At 33.1% G+C, this 19924-nt stretch overlaps 1 protein-coding gene across 2 annotated transcripts in view; it reads left to right on the forward strand.

Moving 5' to 3' along the window:
* The window catches only part of LOC140432508 (uncharacterized), an 83423-nt gene that overhangs the window by 14554 nt on the left and 48945 nt on the right, over positions 1-19924 (forward strand). For both annotated transcript variants that reach the window (XM_072520434.1, XM_072520433.1), the window contains exons 2-7: positions 3693-3817; positions 5176-5378; positions 9271-9452; positions 9614-9849; positions 11668-11844; positions 14554-14863. In XM_072520434.1, coding sequence (XP_072376535.1) covers positions 3693-3817; positions 5176-5378; positions 9271-9452; positions 9614-9849; positions 11668-11844; positions 14554-14863 — 1233 coding nt within the window. The remainder of the gene's footprint in view (positions 1-3692; positions 3818-5175; positions 5379-9270; positions 9453-9613; positions 9850-11667; positions 11845-14553; positions 14864-19924) is intronic.

The raw sequence follows: 19924 nt of genomic DNA on the forward strand, positions 1-19924 counted from the left end.
ATAAAAGAATTAGTATGTGGTTTTTAAATATTACCACATTTAAAAATAACGTTAAATAATTTAACAACAGTAGATCACGCGACTTCGACAATATAGCACATTTTCTAGTAATGACTGCCATCAACGAGTGCTCTGAAGTAGAAAATTTTTTAATAAACAAATAATTTGCCACAGAATGATAATGGCGAATGTTTACGTCAACATCAGACATAAAAAAATTATATTTAAAATAAAATGTCTTTAATATAATTTAATAATGTCTTAGTTTGCTTTTGAAATAGAATTAATTCTGCTTTCAAGGATTTTAGCAAAGACACAAATGCTTAGTAGACACTTGTTTTACTAATGTTTCAAAAAAAATATTTACTCAGTTTAGAAATATTACAAACTGTTTTTTGGCGAAGCTTACCTGCTATTTCTCTTATGTCATCTATTCACCTCTTTTGTGAGTTCCCTACACTTCTCTTCGTTGTTATTGGTCTTAGTTCTGTGATTTTCTTAGTCCAGTTTTGTTCTGTATGTCTCACTACATAATCTTCCCAGTGCTACTTCATCTTACTTATTTCTTGTATTCTTCTTTAAATTTCCTCGTTCCTGATTCCATCTCCAAGGGAGACGACATTGAGCATTGCTCAATAGGATTGCGCAAAGGAACAAGTAGCAAACGGATGCAAAAACGTGCGGGGTCAGTTCGTCACTCAGATTCCCTTTCTGAGAGTATCTCCAGGTCGAGGTGCCAAGGGTTATGGACGTGAAACCAGCAGGTTGTCCGGAAGAGGTGCTCCTTACTTGTCTCGTCGCTTTCTAAACCCACAATACAATTTACAAGAGTTTGAATTTCGGAATATTATATTCGTAAACCCGCTATTTGCCAAACGGATTGACGGGTCGCAGTATAGTAGCTACTTCAGTCCTGCCTCCTGTTATCTATTACTAAGCATGGATAATTATAAACTGAGATATATGAAATCTAATAGCTACAAATCCGGCGTTCAATACAGAAAAAGCATGTTTATGGCGTATTTTATAATAAACTATTATATATTACCTAAACAATGATATTACTATGATCTGCTTTCTCTTCATTTTATATAACTAACTAACTTTTTATTTATTTAATTACCTAAATTAATTATTTAATTAATTATCAAAGTGTCGCAAAATCATACATAAAAAAAATCTCAGGGTGCCATTTTATTATACAAAAAAAAAAATAAATGAGCTTTTAAATAAAAATTGGAAAAGGAAATAATTAGAAATATATTTATCGGTTTGTTTTTTTATAACATTGATAAAACAACATAAACAAGAAATTTGAATATTCGTAAAATAATTACACTTCCTATAAAAATTTTGAAATATTGGAACCTTGGTTCATATGTTATTGTACTCAAAAAAATATAAAATTCTGAATATTATAAAAAGAAACTTTTTAAATTTATTAAGTAATATTAATAATTATCCTTTGATGTAAAAAAAAACTTTTATAAAATTTACGGTATTTTAAAATAGCGATAATTTTTGATCTTCTGATAGTATAGAGTCTTTTATTTGAAACATACAAAAATTCTGTCACAAAAAAATTATTGACTTACCTTTTAATTCACACACGACGATGTCTCCTTTCGACCAAAATAGCTCCCTCTTGTTGATTATGTTAGGCTACCAATCAAAGCCTTCTCCGTTCTAAGTATAAAACTATCAGTATACCAGCAACTCTTTCTCCAAAACACGAGCAGGCCTCTTTTACCAGTACTCGTTCAATAAACTCCAAAATTCTCTCCCCTCTTTCATATACTAATAATCTCCTGACACCCAAGTATTTTTTTACTTGGTGTCGCAAATATTTTTAATAGTTATAGTTCTTGTGACTTACACACTTGGACTTTATATAATCAAGGAGGTATTCGACTTCTCAACTTTGACCTATCTTTCGTTCCACCTTTCAGCCACCCACTTCTAACTATTATCACCACTGGTACTTGCTTCTTAACTGACTATACAAAACTTCACTTGCTTCTTTCGGATGACCTAATAATCTTTTCTACTGCAAACTTTCAAAACATTCACTCTCTTTTATCCCCATTTCAAACTCGCTAACCAATCAGAAAATTCCTATATCCCTGCCCTTATTTTACATCAGAAAAACCCAAGCATCGCTTCTAAACAACTTTCTTTAAAAATGATAACGGTTTTATCTTATACTTTCTAAATACAATAACTACCTGGTGGCTTTGGCCTTTCCAGCGAAACAAAACCAAAGGCTTTTAAAATATAACATCTACAAATACCGGCAAACAATTGTCTATTCACATTTAAGTATTTACTAATGTTTTTCAGTCCTTCAGGGTAAAACTTATTATGGATAAACCCACTGCTTAAAACTAACTTATAACATATATTTACAAATCGATGTACAGGGCGTTGCAAATTTATGTGCCCGTGTTCTATAACAAAATAAAATTTTTATTCTATCTTTGATTGATAAAATGAAACACAACAATATATATATATATATATATATATATATATATATATATATATATATATATATATATATATATATAAATATATATATATATATATATATATATATATATATATATATATATATATATATATTATTAGTATTTCTTGGGTTTGTGGACGTCTTCTGCTCCGTAGTGCTTTTGAGTGTTAATGTTTCCGATCCATAAGTGAGTACATATAACACACATTGTGAGCTCACATGTCTGGTTATCTCTACCCAACCGAATTTCATATCTTAAGTACTTATACGATGCAGTCTGCACAATATCCCTTCCATCAACAGCGTTATTTCGATTTAGCACCAGATTAATCATCATTTGCGTCTTGTTTGTATTAATTTTTAGTCCGATCTCCAAGGAAGCGTAATATAATTTTTCAAACATTATTATTGCATCATCGATATGATCGGCTGTAAGAACGATGTCATCTGCAAATCTCAACTGACTGAGCTACCCTCCATTTATGTTGATACATAATGTATGTTGATGTTAATGTTATGTATGTTTATGTTGATGTTAATACTCGTCCAGATGTGCCTCTTACAAGTATGTTCTAAAAGCGCCGTGAATAGCTTTGAAGAGACAGTGTCTCCTTGCCGTACTCTTCGCTGTATACAGAATTTATTTGTTTCTTGTTCAGATAGTATTACGCTAGCTGTGCCATTTTGCTAGATATATTTAATTATGTTAGTGTAGTGATGGTCTATTCGGCATTCTTTCAATGCTTTTAACATTTTCTGATGGCTTATGGTATCGAATGCTTTCTCGTAGTCGACAAATATTAGTGCCAATGGTTTGTTGTATTCTGCAGACTTCTCTATCTGGTTTTTTATCATTAGTAAGTAGTCGTTAGTTCTATATCCCGATCTAAATCCAGCTTGTTCTTTAGTAATAAAAGTAAAACCTTTTGAGCTTAGTCAAGCTTTTGGAAATTTTATTTCCTTTCTCTTTATTTTTTTGTAAGTTTTATTATTAATTAGTAATTAGTAGTAAAGTTATATATTAATTAGTAACCACGAGCAACTGTTTTGAGAAAGGAAATCAAATTTCCAAAAGCTTAACTAAGTTCAAAGAGTTTTTCTGTTATTAGCATAAAATAAATTAACTGCATTCCCTTGCATATATTTTACAACTTTAGAACGTTTATTTTATTTTTTTTTTCAGAAAAGACGTTGTTGCTGGCAAGATCTGTCAGCGAACGATTGATTCAAAGACTGATGTGTGGAGCTGGAATGTTAGATCCTCGGTTTTCCTCCAAATATTTAATTTCTAACAGTCAACATAAATCCGTAAGTATAGTTTAGTAAGACAAAACCTCTTTTTTTGCTAATCAGAGTATCTTTTTCTTCACGTGCCATCTCTGAAACGATATGTACAAAATTCTTTTATAAACCCTCAACTCGAATGATTCCAGTTTTTTAATGATGTTGAATTCGTAGTTTGTTAAGAGCACTTTGTCATCCTAACTTTAAACCTTTTGTGCAGAGTACTCTTCTAATTTTGTTGAAATTTGCTTTAGTCTTTTCTATTTTGACTTTGATTTCCTGAAAGTAATATTTGTGGAGTTAATCAGTTTGCTCGAGCGCCAATTTTTAACGGATAGCTGATACCAGACTTAATAAAAATATATTCAAATAAATAACAAACAAAATAAAATTTACTTTTATACATTACGTAGAATTTAAAACGAATCCTCTTAAGTAAAACAAACGCGCTTCGGTGCTCGACGTTGATGTCGATGAATGGAAAATAAATGTTAGTGGCGTTTGGAAAGATATGATGAAGAAAGATGTTAAGTCGATAATTAAAGACCAAGGAGCGACCAATCAATATAAGGCCAAGGCCAGGTTCGGTACGGAAGCGATCGAGTAATACTCACTCGATCGCAGGAAAGGGAAAGAAAGGTCACCTTTAATTAGTACCTAGAGACCGTGGTAGGTGTTCGTACCAGATCAATACTCTTGATCCTTTAGGGTGGTGTTCCATCTCCAGCGCGCATGGATGGTAGTGGTGGGTTGTTAATGATAGTGCGCGCAAACAGAGAAATGGTTAGTTGTTAGCAAGCGGTGACGGTGTTTTCGTTATATGATTTGGCGTTGAATATTTTAATTATTATTAAACATTTCTACTGACTCAAATCATATTTTATCCTACGTTACAACACATTTTTGGCTTTGGTTTTATTATAATTTTACAATAAAATTTATAATATCTTATTTTTGATTTTATATCAATATTAATTATCTTTGCCATTTTATTTCCTTAATTAATAATTTTAGAAAATATATACGCTTAAGCTTTTACACTGATATTTGTTTTTCCTTTTGTTAGTAAAATTTATTCTGTGTTTTATTATTGTTAAATTCGTGTTTTTAGAATTGTATTGAGTTGACGCTTTTAGTTATTCGTTAATTTTATTCTGCTAATTTTTGCTGAATACCCACTAAATAAGACATAAATCCATAGTTTAAAAATTTTTGTATATATATATATATATATATATATATATATATATATAGGTATATATATATACATATATATATATATATATATATATATATATATATATATATATATATATATATATATATATATATATATATATATATATATAGAGTACTTAAAAACAAATTATTTTATATTTTAGAACCATCTGTCAAATAAATTGGACTATATTATAAGATTGGATACTTTATCGCTACCAACTTTATATGAAGCAGATACCAATCCAAAATATTCTATAACAGAATCAGAGTCAGACTACCCAGCTGGGTATGCAAGAATTAAGTTGCATACATCCACTTTTAAGATATGGGGCGATTTTACAAATTCTCAGGGATATCTAAGAAGGTAAAACATAGTTTTTTATATAAAAATTAAAGTTACATCTACCCTCAGGTTATTAGCTATCTACATTACTGTTATTAATAATTAAATTTTGTTTTGTGTAACATGCTTTTTAAGTAACCAAATAAGTTGTCGAAATTGACCTGTTACAAAGTATTCGTTTTTTAAACTGTTTGGAATGTTGTAAGAGTGCCTTTCAAACATATATTTGAAGCAGTTGAGAAATATTGTATGCTTCCTAGTATATTACCGGTTTTGCATTTTGGAGGGTCACTATTTGAGAACAGACGGGAATGAGAGTATACGCAGTGTCTAAAATGTAGATGCGTGAAAATCAGTTGTCAAAGATAGGAATTTTAATTCTATTTTTACGTAAAAATATTGAAAAAACTTTATTGACAAAAAAAAATTTTCTTACCATCATCATGCAAAACATCATGCAACAAAGTAACATTAAAGTCAAACTATTTTGAAGCTACAGTATACACTATACTGTATGAAACTGCAAATAACAGTTTATTTCTTTATTAATACACAACGGTATTGTGCATTTTGTGCACGCTATATATGTTTTCCCTGTACAGCCTGGAAATTTGCATCTTGACCTAGTGCTCTCATCCCAATAAGGAAAATGGTCAAGCCCATCTTTACGGATGTCTTCTTGGGGTATTTCTTTAGTGCGTCTCTTTTTTTGTTTGTTCTCATACATCTGCTGAATGCTACTACTTGATGGTCCTCCTACTCTGTTCTATTTAATTGGTTTTCCGGCTTTGCACAGAACATCGGCTATTACTAGTTTGGTATCTAAAAGGGGTAAATCAAATTTCTTTGCTCTTTTGGCTAATAACCAACAGTTCACGGCTGTCATGTCAATGAAATGAGAAAATATTCGTAAATTATATTTCTTCGACCTGATTTTTATACGATAAAATCCTAACATGGAATCAAGGAGATCTACACCTCCCATGTAGTTGTTGTAGATTAGAACACTGTTAGGACAAGGTATCATTTTATGTATACTTTCTTGTTTGAAAAATCTCATTTTTTCTCCCTTTGGTTCACTTTCAGCATATGTTAACATTGTAGTGATGATTTTATTATCAAACCAGGACACAACACTGAAATCCAGATTGTCTACATTAGCCATTTTCTCTACCGCGCTTCTTCATTTCTTTCTCAGCTGCCATCACAACTACAGGAACACGATTAAGTCTTACGGTTCCCAAAGGTAAAATGCCCTCTTTGGTCAAATATATCATAAGAGGTATGCTGGTGAACCAATTGTCAAAAAACAACTTGTAATGTTTATGTTTTGGTATCGAATCTGCTAATTTGACAACCACGTTGCTGCTCATACTAAGATTTGTTGCTCCTAGAGGTACAATATTACTCTGGGAACTAGCAAACAAATTAAAGTCATGGCTGAATCCCGAAATACTACTAATTTTGAATAATCTGTCATGTCCAGGCTGATCATTGTTATTGAAATGCAGAAAACGTTTTATTTCTTCGAATCTGTTACAGCTTATCACATCGCTAACTGTTCGGTGGCCAATATTGGCATTCCAATAGTGTCTTGTTGATGGAAGTTGAATTATCGACATGTAAATAGTAATTCCTATAAATTGTTCTATTTCACATTTTTTTTATATTAGCTTGTTTATCTGGACGTTGCTGCACTCAACAAGAATGAACTTGAAACTGCGCACGGCTGCCTATCTCGCCGTCAGAACTATGCTGCATATCTCGCGTACACCATTAGTACGTGTCAGATATGGGCTGCCATGTCACCTCGGGGGAACATTTAAGGGTCTAACCACCTTCTATTGTACCCGGTGCTCTGTAGAGGGCTTCGAATATACTGTCGAGAGCTCCCCTACTAAAGTCCATTTTACACGACAATTTCTTCGTCGAAATAAAACACCAAGTTAAGTTGAAACAATTCTCAGCCACAGAGTATGGAAAATAAATGCAGGAAGCAAAGCCCCGAGAGCACTAAGCCCTCGGAGAGCCCGTGAGGGACTGACCTGAAAATCGCCGATATTTATATGCGCTGTTCGAGCGATAAATAGGGATTTCCAGGTCAAGAGCCAATGGGAAAATTCGAGGCGGGGCGATGCGCAGCGAAATGCGTACTAGTCCACAGGCATTCGATGACATCCCCCCTCCTCTGGAGACTCTGTGGCTGGGAAAAAATATTTATTGATTAAAAAATACCAAAGTGAAAATACGCAAGAAAATATGCATAAAAATACGAAAATGTTCAAAAAGAAATTCACACAACACTACACTACTTACAGGGTGCGATCGGTGGTGATAACGGCATCTCAAGCTCCTACAGGTCCATCCTCGGTCGGTGTGCCAACTACTCCAACGGACTCGTCTTCTTCTCGGTCGTCCGGATCCCATCTGCCATATCCGACGGGGTTTCGCAGAGTACCAGTGTGCCGAAGCCTACGTGGTCGTCCAACCACTTTCGGTAGGGGGGCGATGACTGGGTCTACTCCGGGACTTCCATCGGCATCTGGGGCTTCTAACTTCGAATAAGCCTGGCTCGTCAAAGGTGTCTGCACGTCGAAGGCGTCAGGTCTGCAGACGGCCTCGATGTCGGAGTGTTAGAGTATTGCTTTCTAACACTACGTGGTTCTCTTCATTCTTCTCTTGACTTCAACGTATGTTGAAGTCAATGGTATGTTGCCTTCTGTGAATTCGAGCTGGGTCGTGGGTTCGGATTTTAACCACGTTGTCGGGCGCCATGTCACCTCGGGGAAACAATTAAGGGTCTAACCACCTTCTATTGTACCGGGTGCTCTGTAGAGGGCTTCGAATATACTGTCGAGAGCTCCCCTACTAAAGTCCATTTTCGGGTTATGGACTTGGAAAATATTTATCTTCGGTGTCTTTGCCTTGAAAAAGGCAAGATATTTCTTACACAACAATTTCTTCGTCGAAATAAAACAACAAGTTAAGTTGAAACAATTCTCAGCCACAGAGTATGGAAAATAAATGCAGGAAGCAAAGCCCCGAGAGCACTAAGCCCTCGGAGAGCCCGTGAGGGACTGACCTGGCTGACCTGAAAATCGCCAATATTTATATGCGCTGTTCGAGCGATAAATAGGGATTTCCAGGTCAAGAGCCAATGGGAAAATTCGAGGCGGGGCGATGCGCAGCGAAATGCGTACTAGTCCACAGACTATGGCATTCGATGACAGCCATGCAGCTACGACAAAAATTGAGTTAAGACATTAAAAATTTTTTTTTTTTGGTTTGTTTATGGCACGTGATGCGGTAAAGGGTTAGGTTAAATTTGATGATTTTTTAAATGTGATGATTAGCATAGTCATGTATCCTGAATAAAGCACGTGCTACTTAATGACGAAATACGGACAACAGTAAATTTTGCGCGTCCGCTGCCACTTCACAAAATCACCTTTTTTGTAGCTTTCTTTTTGGTCTTGCTCCCTGCATTTTACTATCTAGGTCTCTTTTTAACCATCGGTTGGTCTCAATTTTCACTACGTGACTAGCCCATCGAAGTATCTGAAGTTGAAAGAATTCTGAGATCGATGCCTTTTTGAACAGTTGGTAGAGTTCATGGTTGTACCAGGATCTCCATACTCCGTTTTCGTTAATAGGTCTAAATATCTTCCTTACGACTTTTCTTTCGAAGACTTTTAGTTTTAGTTTTGTCATACTATTGTTTTATTTTTATTTTTATCATACTATGTTTTAACATACTATTGGTCTGATAATAGTATTGTAAACCCTGATTTTCGATCTCCAGTTTGTGTTTTTGGAGCGGAATACATGGGCGAGTGAAAAGCCCATGTATTCCGCCTGGACTTATTCATGGGCTTCAAAATGTTTTTAATTTTATATATTTTTTTAACTTCAGGGATAAAGTTCAAGCTCGTCTAGTGGAGTTACTTGCCATAGCCGCTTCTAAAGAAGTTCCAAGTACTCCACTGCACGTTGACGAATCTGTCCTTTGTGGAATACCAGGAAAAGTAGTCGACAGTTATAGTCTCTACAATATTTTAAAAGTGCCACCTGATAAACACGTTTACTACGGTCCAGGTAAGTTTTATACCTATATGTTGTATCGTATCAATTCAAAAGAAAACTTTGGATCTAGTGGATCTTAAAATAAAAATGAAAAATAAAAATAAAAATTTATATTAGAACCAGTAAAAAATTATAATACAGAGATTAAACTTTTTAATTACGTTTTATTGCAGGTGGAAATATTCCACGATTTCCAGATCCAAGAGACTTTAGACTCGCCATAGTAGATGAGCCTAGTGGCATTAGATTAAAAATCGAGTTTTTATCACCAGCTTTATCAAACATCACAATAGATGTCACAATTCTTGTTGGTGTCGGGGTAGATTCTTGGCCGTCGTCAACAGATTTTCCTTCAAGAATTTCCTTGGGCCATTCAGATTGTTTGCTGTATCACCAAGCAACAGAAACGGTAAATTATCAAGATATATTTCAAGAAATAGATCAAGAATCAACGTATGTTGCCAATTGAATAAAATAAAAAAACAATAAAACATATATTTTGAAATTAAAATCGATGAAAGATAAGCAGTTTTGCTTTAAAATAAAATGAAAGGCTATAGCGGGATAAGATGGTAAAAATTGCACCATGCTCGATTATATAATATAATATCACGTATATAGATATATTCGCTAGCTTAAAATTCCACAACTTTTGAGTGTACAAGTGCGTTCTAATTCACGATTCATTTTTCAGAATCTTTTGAGGTTATGTAGTAAAAACATGGAGAAAACGGTTTTTCGGTTTTTGAGAATGTTGTGAGATAAAACTAATGCTTTGAATAGCCGATTTTGATTGTAAAGGGAAAGATACATGTGAAAATGTAAATTATCATTCATTTAGACACTGAATTTAGAGTTTATATTGCAAAAGCTTAAAAACGGTTTTTGGAGCATGCTGTAGGAAAAAAAAAATAATAGTTTTAATAGCTTATTTCGATTGTAAAGGTAAGAATACATATAAAAATATGAATTATCATTAATTTAGGTGTATGTTGTTGAGGTTATAAATCAAAAACTTCAGAAAAATGCCAAAAACAGCAGTTTTTTCGATTTTTAGGCATTTCCACGTTGAAAATGATAATAATACATATGCCATTCGAAAGAACGGGAAAAAACCCATAAAAAAATATTATTTTAAAGTTGGCCAAAAATTTCCGACATAACCTAAAATATCACTGAAAATTTCAAATATTTTTCCTGGGCTTAATTTTCAAGCTAAAAATCTGAAAAAAATCAGTTTTGTATTATTAAAACACACTTTCATGAATTTTTTCAGATTTTTTGCACCAATACAACGTCTAAAAAAAATTTTCAAAAAATACGTTTTGCCCATAGCGAACCTCCAGAGGCACCTAGGGACTTGAAAATTTAACTGAGTGAGTTTTTAATTATTTCCTTTCGAATGGCCAGACCCAAAACTGAATCGAGCATAGTGCCATTTTGACCATCTTATCCCGCTATAGCCTTTAGGTATACACCCATTTTAACGTCAATTTTAGTCTCCTTTTATGTTGTATAACCGCCTTTTCGTTGGGATTACTATTGTCCTTGTTTCATTTGTAAAAAGGTCAAAAATGAAAGTTTAATAAAATATATATTGAGTAACTTAATATTTACTTCTAAATATTTCTCTAATTACGTTCTACGGTTTTATTCTTCTTCTTAACGTTTCTTCTCCATCGGAGGTTGGAAATCATTATGGCGATTCTAACTTTATTCTCAGCTGCCCTAAATAATTGAATTGAACTCATATTATACCATTCCCTTTAAATTTTAAGCCAAGAAACTCCCCATCTTTTTATGTTGCGATTGTACTTTATTTTCCCCTCCATTATTAGACCTTGCATCTCATTATATGACCAAAATACTCCAGTTTTCTTTTTTAGTATTCGCATTTTTCCTGTTCTTTGTTTATTCTTCTGTAATAAGGTCTATCCACCGTATATGTAGCGTTCTACGGTAGCACCATCTTTCGAATACTTCTAATTTATGTAGATCTGCTTTTGTCAACGTCTATGCTTCAATATCATGCTCAAATATATCAAACTCAAATGTATATTAAAAAATCCATACAATCTTTCACAATAATTACTAGTTTCTAAAGATATAACAGTATATAAACCACTAAAATACATACTTTTATATACACATTTGTAATATTTTATATTATATATTATATATGTGTTTAAATATTTTGTGTAATATAATATTAAATATAATTTTTTAGGGAACTTATCTTGTTGGTTTTGGGGTTCATTCTTCCGCATGGCAAATCAGAGTACCAGCAGCTGAGCAAGTGATTTTGTTACACTATGGGACCAATAGTACTGTAAGGACTGTACTCGATATGATGTATCTCATTCTAGATGATATAGATCGATCTAGAGGTACGAGAAAACATCAGGTACTAAATAACTAATTACGTAAATAATTGATTTATTTTCAAGGCAAGTCGGACAAAGCGAATAACAATAAAATAGGCAACGAATTCGATAAACAAATAGAAACCTAAAGCAAATTTATTTTATCAATGAAATACGAATACGTAACAATAAAACACTGAAAACACTGAAAAGGTACTGGTACCTTCTGCTCGATTACATATACAGGCAAAATATCAACAAAAATAGCCAAACACATAAAAAAGAAAGGAATAACACCAGCTTGCAGAACAAATAACAACCTAGGCAAATATATTAAAAACAACAAGAGCCAACATAAAAAACACTTACACAGTGGTGTGTACAAACTTAAATGTGGCGACTGACCAAAAACTTACATTGGTCAAATAGGTAGAAATTTTAATAAACGAATAGCAGAACATAAAAGGGTTTTCAATAATAGAAAAACAGATTCTACATACGCACTTCACCTTCTAGATCATAATCGTTCTTTTAATGACGAATTTAAAATTCTCCACATTCAAAATAAAGGCCTTAAGCTATCTTTGTTAGAATCTATGGAAATCAACAAATTAAAAAACACAGATATAATTCTGAATGACCAGCTTGAGACAAACAGTTCTCCCCTCCTCAACCTATTTCATTAGAGACTATAAAGTGTAAACCCATGCCAAAAACAGATCACTTGAGAAAGGCAATCAGCCGAAACAGCTGTAGTGATAAGAATTTATAATAAATTTTGTGGAAGTTTTGAAAACAAAGTTTTCAGTGTTTTATTGTTACATAAAATGAATTTCCATCAAGTAACGGTCGAATCCATCAATTAAATACGAATACTATTAGGTCGCAAAAATTATGTACTTATTTAAGGTCTATTCTTTAAAATACATATCTTAAAAAATATATCCTAAATATTAAGGGGGCGTCTCCTTTACCAATGTCGTTCAGACACCAGTCGCTTTGCCTAAAAGGGTCTTAATAAAGTTAATATTTTTTTAGTTTGGGTTAAGTTATTTCAAAGATGGGGAGACGTCATTGCGATTTATACGCATGTCTAATTGATTATGAAAAAACGTTTGATCGAGTACAATACGCCAAGATGATGCAAATACTAAACGAAGCAGGAATTAACAACAAAAAATTTGAGAATAATCGGAAACTTCCAGTGAAATCAAACCGCAAATCTCAGAATTGAAGGTGAACACCAGAATACGTAAAACCATGCGTGAGGCAAGGTTGTATTTTCTCCTCTAATCTTTAATCTCTACTCTAAAAGAATATTTAGCGACGCTTTGCACAGAATTTAAAAAAGTATACTACTTAACGGATACCAATTGGGTAACGTCAGATATGCAGATGATGCCATTGTAGTAGGAAAACCTAGAAGTCCTTCTAAACAAAATCAGGTACCAGAGTTAACAATACGGACTCAATATAAACATAAAGAACACAAATCTTGTGAAAATTAGCAAGAAAAGGATAACATAAGATCAACTGTAAGTCAACCAAACCCTAATAGAAAAAGTGAAGAACTACAACTACCTCCGCAACATAATATATAAGGAATAGACCAAAAACCAGGAAATAAGAACGCGCACTGGAATAGCTAGAACCACCTTCAACTGGATGAGGACTTTCTTCAAAAGCCGCAATATGTTCATGAGTATAAAAGTAAAGTTCGTGGCATATTATCATGCACGTTACGTTTCGAGCACGTAGTGTTTAGTTTCCGAAAAATATAATAAAATGGTTTTAAATATGAACAATTCACACTGTCAGGAACATAGCGTTTCAGACACCTAACGTTTCCGTTCAGTATATTCGAAAACAATATTTTACTGATGCTGACGGCTACGTTACGAGTCGTAACCGGTTGATACGAATAATGTGAATTAGATGTCCGTCGTTTTCCCCTTGTTGTTTATTTCGGTATTTGTTTGATTTTGATACAGAGTATTTGAAAAAATAATTTTCGAGGCTATTTTGTCATTTATGCATTGTGTTTTTATTGCTTTGTGACAATTAAACACCAAAGTGATAAACAATTAGGACTTTTGCACGGAAGTGATACCTCTTCTTTTTTTAAAATACTCTATGGTTTTATATGTATGGCTTCGTCAAATGTAGAATTTTGTTTTTTAACTAAAGGTGTAATTAAATTTAAAATATATTCCAACTGAATCCTATTCATTCTAAAATGTCCATAATATTTTTCATCGTCACCAATTAATTCTTTGTAATAAGTTCAGTATTCACCTTCCTTTTTCCTGTCTCTTAGCATTAAATATACTTCCAACCTTCTTTTTACTACAGTTTTTCTTTCTTCATCGTTAAGTAGAAGAGCAATTGCACATAATTTTTGTCTAGAAAAGCGAGTTCACCGAATTAAACTTAAACGTTCTGTGTATGAAAATATGAACCAGTCCAATTGCTGGACTCGAAACGCTACGTGCCGGAAACTATACATGCACGATAATATGCCGCTACCTTAAGAATGCTACAATGTTACGTCTTCTCTGTCTAGTTACATCTATGCAACTTTTCTCCGTTGCTGCCAAGATAAAGGTTGCCATGATAATCGCGTCAGGGATAGGCATATCAAGAAGAAAATATTTGCGTTCTGTTTTTATATTAAATTATGCGACTATTACAGTGTTGCACTTGTCTTGAAAGTTAGTGAAGTCATTATTAAATACTAGCTAAAATTTTAGGTATCTTACAAAATTCTGTCTAAATATCTCCTACTAACAATCTTACTAGAAGATTTGGAATGTAATTCAAGGAATCCAATTAACGATATGTTATCATGGGCACCTTTATACCTATCGACTCATCTATTACGACTTTTGGACAAAGTAGTAGCCAAATTACTATTAGAGAAACAGCCAAATTATTTTTTCAGAAAGTCAAACTTATTAGTAAATCCAGGCCACTTGTCTGATGATGACTATATCATTGAGGCAAACAACCTTAAACTTATTATGGCGAGGCTCTTTGATGAATCTTTAATGTCTACCAGAGGTAAGTTAGCTTTTAGTTAATGGATATTGTTAACATTATTACAACAAATAAACGTGAATAACTCGGACACCGCTTAACAAGAAATTCTGTGGATGACGGATATTTGAATGATTATCTAAATATTGTATTGTAAAAAAATATATATTTTATTGTGGCTTTAGCACTTAGCTATTTAACCAGATACGTGTTGAGAATAATAAATGAAAAATTACTAATATTTATATATATTTAATACTAACATAAAAAAGTGTATATACTAACAATTGCTAGTGCAAAAAGTGCATTTTCAAAAAAAAACAAAATTTGTTTAATTTACTAATGTTTGTATTTTGAGAACGATTTCCGAAGTGGAAATTGAAACGTCAATAAACGTATTTTAACCTTTAATTGTGGCTTAAATTATTTAAATAGTAATCTAAAAATTTGTGAATGATGAACTTTTTTGCCGAAATACCTAATTTCAAATTGCATGAATCACTTTCTGATAGTATCACAGTACACAATGCAAATAAAACAAAATAATTTGATTAATTTGCACTGTAAGAACAATAGTCCAGTCGTCAAGTTTATTTTAGAATTCAAAAGATGCAAAAAGGTTTGCCACTCCCACCCCCAGGTTTCCCCCTACAACCCACCATCGTTAGGGGGCAAAACGGAAATCAGGTGGGCTGATCGATAAATAGACCCCATTTGTATGAAATTATTAATTAATGTAAGGTTCTATAGGTGCTGGTTCACTGAGAATAGATAATTAGCTGTGCACGTAATGTACCAGCTAGTATTGTATCAATCGCGATTGACTCGTTCGTTTTGATTCAGTCACTTCGAAGTATTGAACGACCGAATCCCGCTAGTTCATAACGATCCGATCGTGCGGTGACAAAAATCGATTGATCGACCGCCGACCGCGCCGATTGAACCAGAACAAAATCCCACAGCCAATACTCCCATTACTTTCGATCTTCAATCGTTACTCAATTGCGACAAAGACCGATACATGCCATGCGGCTGAATGCGTTCGTTCGAATGGTACTACCACCGAGACTGCTTCCTAAAAGGCCTGGATCTTGCCCAATAAATATAAAAAAGAGGTAAATATAACACATTTATTCTATCTAAATAAAACCTATCAAAGGGATACGTAAATATATAAGACAGCTAAATAACAATAAAAAATATAATATACTACAACTAATCAAAAATGACCGGAAACTAAAACTACGATAATGTATCGATATAACGTTCCGCACACTAATACAATCTGATATTTTCTTGTTTCAGGCCTTTACCGGTAAAAAACTATAGGAGCTCATAAGACATATGCCCTTACCTGATCTGCCAGGTTCTTGGGTATCTCTTGCCTAGATATGCAGCAACTTGTTACGTTACTACAGCTCCGTTAGTTTTCCGAGAAATGTAGATAGCTTAAACGTACACTCACGAGTGCCGGATCTATTGTTACTGATAAAGGTAACTTCTAAACCTTCTGAGTCGTGATATCCTTGTCCAGCTAGTACATATACGCGAGATGAGATGAGACACGCGAGAATTTGTGCCTTCTGCACCACTAATTTGCGACTATCTTAAAGTCTTTCAGGAGAGAGACGATACTGTGAGTTCTTGTATCTTACAACAGCTGGCTTGCGACTGTTTATCAATGTTTTTTTAAGTGACTTGGAGTAGAAAAAGAAAGCTGGAATCTGATGTTACAGATATCGGAAACACTCATCTATTGTCCTACCGTACCCTAATAAACTTGACAAAAGAAAACAGTAGCGTACTTTCCAGAAATTCAAGTAGAAATTATACAGGTAAAATAATTTTGGAATAACCATATACTTACTGACTATTTTGTGAGACTTTCGAACAATCGATTTACCAAGAATATCTGTACGCTGCGGAAAAAATGTTTTAAATAAGAAATGAAGTTGAGAGTATTTTGAAAAACAAACGCTTGTTAGCATTTTTTGTGTAAAATGAACCGTTCTCTCAGAAACAATGTTTAAAGAGACCGGCGATTTTGAATGTCAGATTTTTAAATAAAATTTTTATCAACTCGCTGGTAAAAATTCGATATCTTTTGAGAAGAGTATCCTATCAACAAAAATCAAAATGTCTTTTAAAGATCAGGAGTGCAACTTTTGTAAGCATTTTTGAATTTTATCGTAAATGAAGCCAGTTTCTATAAAGCTGTTAAAAAAATAAACGTTGGGCGATTTTGCCATTTTTTACCATTCTCATGAAATAAATAGAATGTATTACTTCCATTGACCTTTCGCTGTGAAATATCCATTGGTAGAGCATAATCTTTAAACATATAACATAAAATTCCAATTTTGAGTTTTGTAAACAAGTATGAGGCATTTGAAATAGGTCTAAAAAACGATGATTTTAACCTTCAGTTCACGTAGAATGCTTCCAGGAAGACGGCATGGAATGTAATTTGTAGCTGAAGTTGTAAAACACGTACTTGTATAATCGGAAAAAAAAGTTTTAAACGTTTTATTTAAAATATAATGCCGCTGCGGGAATTATAATGCGCTAGCAGTACTCAAACGGAGCACATTGTTTTTGAAGGCTTCAATTGAAATTCCAGGACTCGCTTGCATGAAAAGACTATATGCAATTACTAGTAGAAACATTCGGCTTTAATTTTCCGTGTTAAACGTCCCAAAATATGGTTGGAATCGAAAATCTATGCCTTTTTCGCTGAAAGATTTTCCATGACGTGGTATCGTTTGTAATGTGAAAAGTTAAATTCAGCGTTTTTAGACGTATTTTAAATGCTTGATATTTGTTGCCAAAATTCTAAATCGAAATTCAATCTTATAGGTCTAGTCTTTAAAAGCCTAGAAATTCCAGAGCAACCGATCTACATTTTTTTGATCTCACGAGAATCATAAAAAATAGCAAAATCGCACCAGCTTTATTTAAATAACAGCTTTATAGAAACTTACTTTAATTGCAAAATGCAAAAGTTAAACAAAAAAGCTACACTTTTCCTCTTTTAAATATATTTTCATTTTTGTCTATAGGACATTTTGATCAAAATACAGTGTAGGTAAAAGTTTATGGTCGGTATAGTAAAATTTAACAGGATATCTAACACAGATATAAAATCATATTTTCAGCGAATAGACAAAGATAACAATCATATTTCCCCTTGGTCTCCCCTCCATATTTCTAATAGACGCCTATTGCCCATTAGTGAGACGATTAGTTCCGATCGAGTTCCGATCAGAGATTTTACATATCTCTGGTTCCGATCCACCTTATACCCAAGTAACTAGAGGTGGATCGTTGACATTTTTATCGGAACCGTTTTTCGTAAACTAGTAACTAGTTGATTGTTTCAAATAAGCGAGTACACAAACAAACATATTGGCTATTATCGTTTATGTGTATAAGTATTGAAGTGAAAGAAACTAACGAATGATATATTTATTATAACTTGAAAAATAAATTAAACAATACAAATAGTAAATACTACTTACATTTAAATTACGCATTATTAAATCGCGAATCGTCTATATTGACATTTAAAAACATAAGTTTTTCCACTTTTCTTGTTAACCGTGTTCCTCTCTTGATAACCGTGTTTTTCTTGATCTGAGAGACTACTACAAAACTAAAAATAACATGCGACTCTTTCGGGACAGTGGACAGTCGGGCTATAGGTTGACGTTGAAAATAAAATAACTAGGTATTTTGATTAATGAATGAGTTTCGATTTACGATTGACCTGCATTTTCGAAGGTGATGGATACTTCCATTAATAAAAATATTAGTTTAGAACGAAAAACAAATAGATATGGATTTACTAAACCTATGCAAAGACTCGTTTCATCCATTTTCCATAGTTGAAGAACGAGCTTTTAAAAAGTTTGCAGGGTGGTTTCCTGGATATAAACCGCCAACAAGAAAAACTTTGTCAGGTTCATTACTTCAGGAATATTATATCAAAACTGAGCAAATTATTAGATCACAAGTAGAAAATATCTGCATTACTACTGACCTCTGGACATCTGGAGTAACTGAGAGTTACATCGCATTAACAGGACAATATTTAACCGAAAATTTAGAATTTAAAACGGTTTAATTAGGCTGCTGCCATTTTTCTGGAAACCATAATTCAGAAAACATCGCTTTTGAAATTAGTGAAATTATTAATCAGTTGGGTCTAAAACGAAAAATAAATTTTGCGGTAACTGATAATGCCTCAAATATGGTGAAAGCTATTAAAGATGTTTTGAAATGAAAACATTTAAATTGTTTTGCTGATACGTTAAATTTATGGGTAAAAGACGCACTTAAATGCGTGTCGTTTTTTCGACAATTCGGCAAAAAACACATTTCAAAAAAGTACCTTATCTTCAGAAAGGCTTTTAAAGTATCAACTACAACATAACAAAGTTCTCAAACGGCTAATCCAAGACGTGAAAACTAGGTAGAACTTCACCTATTACATGTTAAAAAGAATGGCCGAGTTAGAAGAGGCGATCCATTCCACATTGGTATTAGTTAATACAGACTTAGACTTAGACCAAATCTAAATAATGAAGACTGGATTATTTGTTCTCAACTTTCCCAAATTTTACGGCCTTTTAAAGTAATAACAAGTACAATGAGTGGCCAAAAATACTTGAAGGATAGTTCAGTGATTGTTATGGTACGCTGCCTGCAAGTTAGTAATATCGGGTTTAGCAAAAAGATTTAGAGGGATAGAACAGAGTGGCACATTGTCATTATGTACATTTATGGATTCACGATTTAAAGTGCAGGGATTTTCTGATAAAAATGCAGGTAAAAAACCAAAGAAAGAGTTAAGAAGCTGGTTACTTCTATAAAAAAAAAAGAAAAAGAAGATTGTACTATTGAAAATCAACCAGTATAAGAAAAAGAAACCAATAAAGATGACTTAAGTCCATGGTGTATTTTTGATCAATTAATTGGACATGACTCATCTAAACGTACACCTGTATTGAGAGTCCATTACAATAATGGAAAAAGCATCGCCATGTATATCCTAACTTAACCACTATATTTATAAAGTATTGTAAA

The sequence above is a fragment of the Diabrotica undecimpunctata genome, chromosome 1 (assembly GCF_040954645.1).
Source record: "Diabrotica undecimpunctata isolate CICGRU chromosome 1, icDiaUnde3, whole genome shotgun sequence".
Taxonomy (NCBI): domain Eukaryota; kingdom Metazoa; phylum Arthropoda; class Insecta; order Coleoptera; family Chrysomelidae; genus Diabrotica; species Diabrotica undecimpunctata.